At 39.2% G+C, this 9,248-nt stretch overlaps 1 protein-coding gene across 2 annotated transcripts; it reads right to left on the bottom strand.

Moving 5' to 3' along the window:
• Positions 1–222: 222 nt before the first annotated feature.
• Positions 223–2,442, bottom strand: LOC100337693 (olfactory receptor 8G1-like). Of its 2 annotated transcripts, XM_017349231.2 has the most exons (2): positions 1,528–2,442; positions 223–240 (listed from the first exon to the last, which is right to left on the bottom strand). In XM_017349231.2, exons 1-2 carry the CDS (start codon positions 2,440–2,442, stop codon positions 223–225), a joined length of 933 nt encoding a protein of 310 aa, XP_017204720.2. The 2 variants fall into 2 exon arrangements, with proteins under 2 accessions (XP_017204720.2, XP_002708345.2); XM_002708299.2 differs by lacking the exon at positions 223–240 and having other exon boundaries at positions 1,510–2,442.
• Positions 2,443–9,248: the final 6,806 nt, after the last annotated feature.

Raw genomic sequence — 9,248 nt, 5'->3', positions numbered from 1 at the left:
GGCCAAAGTCAGAATTAATCAAGCTCTGAACATATGAGAATGGTCATACTGATCAAATTGTTGTAAAACATCATTTATAATGTATGCACTCTACTACAGAAGTTAGAGGGTAGAGATATGGATCATCAGAACTCAGGAAATACAAATCAGAAATTCTAGTCTGGTTCAATACTATTCAACAATGTATTATGGCTTTTTAAAGTATATCCTTAGTCCTCATTTTCAAAAAAATAATTGATCCTTACTTAGTACTTAGTAATTGGAGTTAGCAATTAGTGTGTTCAGTTTAAAGTATAACCATTTATACCGCATAAGAAAACTGGAAAAATTTTAAAAATGTGCCAGAAATCTTGTCTTTTAGAGGTTGATTGGAAGAGATTATATTCCAAGATGGATAAATAGAGGTGCCCACCACTTGCTTCCTCTTCAGAGAGGTACTTAGCAACAAATGAAATACAGAATTTTGAGCTGAGTGGTTGAGGTGAAGTGCTGGAACTAAGGGGATTACAAGAGGAACCCTGTAAGACATAGAGACTGGGATGACAGGACAGATAGAAAAGTTGAACACTAGTAACTGCATCCCAGGTACCCAGTTGGGAGAGCTCTCAGTTTACAGGCAAAGGATGGATGGATGATCTCCAATAGACCCATTAAGGATGCCAACCATCCTGTTATATGTGGGATTTGCAGTAATCACAGGCCTGGGGCTCAGGGGAGGAGGTACCTAGTGTCTGCATGTTAGCTTTGCTTCAGAGAAAGAAATCACATTGCCTACACTCAACTATCAGAGACCAGGCCACCACAGCATGCCACCATATTGAAAATAATGAAAATTATTGGAAGATATTCTGTCTTAGAGTATGGAAGACTAAGCATATTCCATCTCTAGGGCCCCATGACATTTTGTCACATTTGAACAAAAGTGCAGACTTGGAAAGCCAAGTATTCCTAGCATGCAACTGTGATACCAATAGTCACAGTCCTTGCACTGCAAGTGACAGATGGTTCAGAAATGGGGGAGACCCATAGAGTGCCCTCACTTCTATTATGCAGAGCTACCCATATCATCCATATCACCCAGCCATCCCACTGTTGTGTATATATTTCAGGGAAATGAAATTAAGGTGTCAAATAGGTATGTGTACTCTCCTGTTCATTGCAGTATTATCCACAGTAAGTAAGATATGGAATCATTGTAAGATTCCATCAATGGAAATATTGATAAAGAAAATTAGGATATAGATATAGATAGATATTATTAAATCTCAGAAGAGGATATTCTATCATTTGTGTCAATATGGATGAACCTGAAGGACACTGTGTTAAGTGAAATAAACTAGGCACAGGAAGACAAATGCTACATGAACTCACTTAATCAGAAACCCCAAAGTTGAAATAACAAGTAACTAAAAGACGACAGATGAACTAAAATTAAATATATTGAAACATCAATTCATACCATGTGATAATCAATGATATAGATAAAAACTCATCTTCCTATTATGATGTTCATAGTGATATTCTCACTAACATCTTCTTCAGAGCAACACTGACATCTTTATTACGAAGACTGTAGATCAGAGGGTTCAACATAGGCACGACTATAGTGTAAAACACAGATGATACTTTGCCTTGGTCCATGGAGCTGACAGATGATGGTTGTAGGTACATAAATGCTGCAGAACCAAAGAAGATCACAACTGCCAACATGTGGGAGCTGCAAGTGCTGAAGGCTTTGGTCCTGCCTTCAGTGGAGCGAATGCGGATGATGCTGCCAATAATGAAACTGTAGGAGCTAAGGATGGCCAGGGTTGGGATGAAAATGTTAAGTGAACCAATACCTAGAACTAACAATTCATTGACATAGGTACTAGAACAAGAAAGCTTTAGGAGTGGAAGAAGATCACAGAAGTAATGGTTGATCACGTTCAGTTTACAGAAATGAATTCTAACCATGCAGCCCGTATGAGCTGATGCATAAACCACAGCTATACCATATACCCCTAGAATCAGGGAAAAGCAGACCTTATGGGACATGATGACATTATAAAGCAAAGGCCTACAGATGGCAACGTAGCGGTCATACGCCATTGCAGCCAGAATGTAACACTCTGCTATAGCAAAAACAAGGAAGAAGTAGAGCTGAGTCATGCATTCAGGGTAGGAGATGGTGTTCTTCTGTGCCACAAAGTTGATCAGCATTTTTGGGGTAATGACAGTAGAGTGGCAAAGATCAATGAAGGACAGACTACAGAGGAAATAGTACATCGGGGTGTGTAGGTTAGAACTGAGCTCAATCAGTGTGATCATGCCCAGGTTGCCCACCACGGTGACCACATAGATTCCCAGGAAGAGGAGGAAGAGGGGCAGCTGCAGCTCTGGTTGTTCTGTGAGCCCAGCCAGGAGGAACTCCGTCAATATGGAATGATTTCCTGCTGTCATTGCTTTGGGTCTGTTTCTGAAGAGAAATGAGAAAAACAGGTTGTCAGAGGGATTTCATTGCTATCCTGTAGTATTTATGATCCCTGGTTTAAATACACCCTTGGTCTTTAACGTTATTACTTAACTTGTGTCAATGTGTGCAAGCAAAGTCTCAAGTTAAAATTTATTAAAGCTTGCTTTCAAGTATTAAAAATTTATCTTACATTAAACATTTTATAATCATTGAAGATGTTTGACTGTGTTTTGTTTTGAGCATTCCATTAATTTCAAAATAGTATTTCTAAGTTCAAATTCACAAACTAAATATGTAGAGAAACAGTTTTATATGAATAAAACTGGCTCAGTGACAACTTGGAGAGAGCAAATCCTGTCTACAGACAGTACCCTTTAATTACTTGAAATTCTATCCACACAGACTTTCTAGTTGTCATAATTTTATATTTTAATGTAAGTATCAGGAAATATGGATTTCTACATAAAATCCTCAAATACCTTTCAAAACTTATTAAAATAAAGCAATATCTATAGCAACCACTTTGCAAATCTATTAGTGCCACAGTGAGCTGGTTTGTGGTCCCTGGACCAGCTGTGGTTTTAAATGGCAGCCGGATGAGCAGTGGTTAAACGCTGGGGTCTTAATGTCAAAGTGCCTCTGTGATAATCTGTTCATGTTCAGCTGACTCCTGTGGGGAAGTAAAGTAACCTCCTTGTGTCTTGACTACAATTCTGTAAAAGAATTTATCCGAAAGTAAACACAGTCATTATTGCGTTGTTGATACCTATTAGCATTCTAATTTTAAAACAAACTATTGATTTATTTATTTGAAAGGTTGAGTTACAGAGAGGGAGGCAGAGAGAGAGAGAGAGGTATCTTCCATCTTCTGTATTACCCCCCAAATGGCCACAATGGCTGGAGCTCGGCCAGCCAGAAGCCAGAGCTTCTTCTGGGTCTCCCCTGTAGGTACAGGGGCCCAAGCACTTAGGCCATTTTTTTTCCTAGGTGCCTTAGCAGGGAGTTAGTTTGGAAGTGGAGAAGCTGGGACTTGAACTGGCATCCATATGGGATGGCTGTGTTGCAGGCCACAGCTTTGGCTGCAGCTCTAAATACATAAATAATAATTGTATTTAATAATATGAAGACAAAATGCTTTAAAGGAAAAATGTCAGCAGAAATACCTTACAACAAAGATACTTGAATAGTCAATAAACTAGGAAAATATGTCCAATATCATTAGCCAAAAAGGAAAGAAAAATTCAAACACAGTGAGGCATCACTATGCACCTGAATTGTATGAGATAAAAAATCTGCCAAAGCCAAGTCTTATTGAGAAGTAACTAGATTTATCATACAATTAATTCAGTTATAATATGTTAAATTAGTTTGGAAAATAGCTTTAAGGTTATAAATTTGAATGGACATTTACTATACAATTCAATGATTATGTTCCTTAATATTAACCCCCCAAAAATCTAAATGTTTATCTATGAAAATGTTTGCCTGCAAAAATGTGCATGATAATTTTATTCACAGTGGCTATAAATTTCAACAGATGAATAGATGAAGAGGCACTCAATATTTTAAAATGAATAAGGGGCCAGTGCCATGGTTCACCTGGTTAATCCTCCGCCTGCAGTGCCAGCATCCCATATGGGCACTGGTTCTAGTCCTGGCTGCTCCTCTTCCAATCCAGCTCTTTGCTATGGCCTGGGAAAGCAGTAGAAGATGGCCCAAGTGCTTGGGCCCCTGTATCTGCATGGGAAGACCAGGAAGAAGCTCCTGGCTCCTGGCTTCGGATTCGCTCAGCTCCGGCCATTGCAGCTAATTAGGGAGTGAACCAATGGAAGGAAGACTTTTCTCTCTGTCTCTTCCTCTCACTGTCTGTAACTCTACCTCTCAAATAAAAATAAATAAATAAATAAATAAAATGAATAAATCGGGGCCAGCGCTGTGGTGCAGCTGGTTAAAGCCCCAGCCTCAGCACCAGCAATCTGTATGGGTGCCGATTTGAGTTCCTGCTGCTCCACTTACAATCCAGTTCCCTGCTGATGCACCTGGGAAGGCAATGGAGGATGGCCCAGTTCCTTGGGCCCCTGCACCCATGTGGGAGACCCGGAAGAAGCTCCTGGCTCTTTGCTTAGGATCTGCCCATCTCAGGCTGTTGAGGCCATTTCGGGAGTGAACCATGAATGGAAGACTTCTCTCTCTCTCTGTCTCTAGCTCTCTCTGTGACACTGTCTTTCAAATACATACATAAATAAATAATAAATATTTTTAAAATAAATAAAATGAATAAATTACATATCTACAAAATAACATGAAATTGGAAACATTTTGTTTTGGGGAATAAATAGCCCAACATGTATTAAAGATTTGAGATTATCACCTGTGTAGTATTTCAGATGTGTGATTTTCTTTGTGTGAGAATTGATAGCCATGGATTTAATTTATTTGACTGATATGATTATTTAGATATTATCTTTTCTCTAAGTTTTTATAAGTTGAAATTTGAACACATTCACTTAGTATGCAAATGATCAGAATGCTTGCATTAGTCTTTTGATTGTTTATTTGGCAATGTTTTCTTTAACACTTATTGAAAATTGTAGAGTGTGCAGAGATTTGTGATTTTTCACTCTTGAAATCAAGTTATAGCTCTAATTTTTGTTCTCATCAGTCATTCTAGAATGTTTTTTAATTGTATTACTTAAGGTAAACTAAATTTTTGCTATGTTAATTTTATGAATGATATATTTACTTTTCATTTATTTCTTAGAACTTTATTCTGTACACTTCTTCTAGTTCTTTCTTAACTTCTTGAAGTAAAAGCTTCCATTAGTACTTTAACTTTTATTCTTTTCTGATATATACATAGACATTGTGAAGTTACTGAGATCAAGATGAAAGCATTCATGTCAGACCCAAAAAACATAGAAGCCAGGAATTAAGAGGAAGATAATAAAGCTCATCTTTAACACGGTTTCACACTGCAACAATCCAGACAAGATGCTCTTGGCAGAACACAGTACTATCACCTCCACCAGCGACCTGAGGCCAAGTCCTGCCTCAGGCCTCCAAGACAAAGAACTTTACATTCAACTAGCTCACATAAATATTCTCCCTGCTTTGCTAGAAAAATCTTTCCCTTGTCTCAATCTCCTTGAACATGCACAGTTTACAGTGGCATATACATTCCCATTACAATGTTCTACTCTTCCCAAATAACTATTGATATTTTTTGAGAATCTCTCTTGTTTCTTATTTTTTTTGAGTAGAGATAATTTTAATAAAACAGAGAAGTGCAGTCTAAAACTCCATAGTAGCAGATAACACAAAAAATCATTTCAAGTTACATGTTACATTGTTTGTTTGCATTTATGCCATCATCAACAATCAAGTTAGTAATTGTGGATATTCTTAGGGAATATTAGATTTTGATGATGATAAACAACTTAGAAGGATATTTAAGAAGCAATAACATTTTTCACATGAAACTTTTTAGTAGATAATCTTGAAATTTTATTTATTTATTAATAAAAAATATTTTAATACATTACCAATGGCATGGGAATTTTACACTGCTTTTTGGAAGTAAATCCAGCAGAATTTGATTTTTTAATTGTTAATATAACAACAGATTTCACACAGTTCATAGATGCGTTTCTAAGATTAAAATTATACTTCTCTCTCCCGCCACCCACCTCCCTTCCTTTCTTTTTTAATTTTTGCAATAACGTATTTTTAATTTATTTAATAATCACAGGCTTAATCACCCATAAGTAAAGAGTTCAACCATTTAAAAGTAGAAAGACCACTGTTCCAAAAAGACAAATATCACATTTCCATTGATTTGTGGTAAGTAATACACACACACAAAATTAATGTATATCAGTGAAAGTGACGTCTTGGGGTTTGATTATTGCTTACAGCCTTTGTCTATACTACTACAGAGCAGTGGGCTTTTCTCTTCTTTCTTTCTTTTTTTTTTTTTTTAGTTTATTTGACAGGTACAGTTATAGACGGTGAGAGAGAGACAGAGAGAAAGGTCTTCCTTCCATTGGTTCACTCCCCTAATGGCTGCTATGGGCGGCGCTGCACCGATCCAAAGACAGGAGCCAGGTGCTTCTTCCAGGTCTCCCATGCGGGTGCAGGGACCCAAGCACTTGGGCCATCCTCCACTGCCTTCCCGGGCTGTGGGGAGCAACTCGAACTAGACTAAGTTACTGGAATTAAGACTTATTCTATGCATCTGCTCTCCCACAATATGGCACTGAGAATGGAGAAACAGCTTCTACACAGCTGCCTCCAGTTCAACCAATAAACTGTAGGACCTGCTCCTGATTGGACGAGAGCAGCGTACTCAGTGTGTGGGTAGCAGAGTTGGGATTGGTGGAAGAGGACTATAAAGGAGGAGAGAGACAACATGCACCAGGAATATCTATCTGAAGGAACACCTGTGCAGCCCCCGAGAGAGCCGGCCGGCGGTGTGCCGCTCCCCCGCGGAAGTGGGGAATGTGGCAGGGGGAACTGCCCTTCCACGGAGGTGGAAGGGTCGGTAGCCAACCCGGGAAGAACCAGCAGCGAACCCGGGGAGGGCCAAGCAGACAGAACAGCGCAGGGTCTAGTGTCGCTCCTCCAGGAAGAGGGGGAGTGACACCGGGCCACAGCAGAGAGCTGGACTGGAAGAGGAGCAACTGGAACTAGTACCTGGCGCCCCAACCGGGACTAGAACCTGGGGTGCCGGCATCATAGGCGGAGGATTAGCCAAGTGAGCCACGGCACCAGCCTTCTCTTATTTCTTTTAGGTCGACAAAACCATAAGTTTCCCTCCCCACCCCATATTAGCTGCATCTCACAACCTGAAATGTTAATCAACTTAAAATATTTGATACTTTCTGTTTAAACTTCTCTTTTTTTTTTTTTTTTGACAGGCAGAGTGGACAGTGAGAGAGAGACAGAGAGAAAGGTCTTCCTTTTGCCGTTGGTTCACCCTCCATTGGCCGCCACGGACGGCGCGCTGCGGCCGGCGCACCGCGCTGATCCGATGGCAGGAGCCAGGAGCCAGGTGCTTTTCCTGATCTCCCATGGGGTGCAGGGCCCAAGCACCTGGGCCATCCTCCACTGCACTCCCTGGCCACAGCAGAGGGCTGGCCTGGAAGAGGGGCAACCGGGACAGAATCCAGTGCCCCGACCGGGACTAGAACCCGGTGTGCCGGCGCCGCTAGGCGGAGGATTAGCCTAGTGAGCCGCGGCGCCGGCCTTCTGTTTAAACTTTTCATTGTCAGGGCCAGCATTGTGACCTAGCAGATAAACCCTCCGCCTGCAATGCCAGCATCCCATATGTGAGCCAGTTCGAGTCCTGGCTGCTCCACTTCTCATCCACCTCCAAACTAATGGCCTGGGAAAAGCAATGGTTGTTGGCCCAAGTGCTTTGAGTTCCTGCTCCCATCTGGGAGACCCTGGTGAAGCTCCTGGCTCCAGATAAAGCTCCTGCCATGGCTGTTGTAGCCTTTGAGGGAGTGAACCAGTGGATGGAAGCCCTCTCTCTCTCTCTTTTTCTCTCTCTCTCTGTAACTCTGTCTTCAAATAAATAAAGTAAATCTTTAAAAATAAAAAAAAGAATTTCTATAGGGTCTTCTGTAAGTGAAATGGCTCTTTAAATTTTTTCTCATTGTCCCATGGAATATGTGAAAGCAATTAAATTTATAAATGTTGAGATTTTTAAAAACTATTCATTTTTTTAAAAAATATCTATTAGAATTCTATTGTTGTCAATGAACATACTCTTAGTTACCTAAGTTATTGCTAAGTTTTGTCTCATAACACAGTATATGTCAGTTTTAAAAAATGTTCCCAAGGCTCTTAAACAATGTGTTTTCTAGTTTTTTGGGTCATGTGATTGCATCCAATTCTCTCATTGTTATTGAGATCTTCCATATGTACAGTACTTTTGCTTTTTGTTTTTTAAGGTTCTTTTTTTTTTTTCCTTTTGGTCTGCTATTCCAATAGCTATAGAAAGAGGTATTTCAATGACTCCTACCAAATCTTCTGATTTGTTTATTTGTCCCTTTAATTGTCAAAAACTTCAATTAGATTCATTGTCATTATGGAATAGCTCATTTTATTTGGCAATATCTCTGCCTTGCTGAAATCCTGTGTGTCTGATTCGAGCATATTATCACAGAATTATTGCTGGTTAGTGTTTATAAAGCCTTTCATCCTCCATCCTCTTCCATGGGATCTTCTGTGTCCTCAATTACAAGGTTTTTTGAAAGACACTATGAGTGCAATAAAAATTTAAAACAATTTCACATAAAACAGATAAAATGTTAACATCAAGTATTTAGAAATACATATACCAAAATACACTAAACATTAATACACTGAAACTTTTAAATGACCCTGATAGAAATTAGAAATGCCCTTAATAAGGGAGGGATTTATCATTATTCATTATTACACAACTTAATATTGTAAGGATATCAAGCCCCACAAACACATTGATAGATTCAAGTTAATGTAATTCCTGTATAAAATATCTAAACAAATAAACAGTATCTAAGCCAATATTAAAGTACTAAATGGATAATTTGACTACTTATGGTTATCATTTAGGATTTGTATAAAATTTATCGTGATATTAGAACAGAGTGAAGATGATTGATTACTGAAATGAAACAAATGTTAGTCTCTACGGACCCAAGCTGGATATAATAACAACCTATCCTTCACTCTCTATAACCCCCTCTCCTCAAATCTGTCTCCACTTAACATTTAAATGCAGATCAGTAGTTGCCCTCCTTTCTAG

Source organism: Oryctolagus cuniculus, chromosome 1 (assembly GCF_051225735.1).
Source record: "Oryctolagus cuniculus isolate XC-2025 breed Fujian yellow rabbit chromosome 1, ASM5122573v1, whole genome shotgun sequence".
Lineage (NCBI taxonomy): Eukaryota > Metazoa > Chordata > Mammalia > Lagomorpha > Leporidae > Oryctolagus > Oryctolagus cuniculus.
Note: the sequence above shows the minus strand (reverse complement) of the source record. Positions and strands in the feature narration are given on the sequence as shown.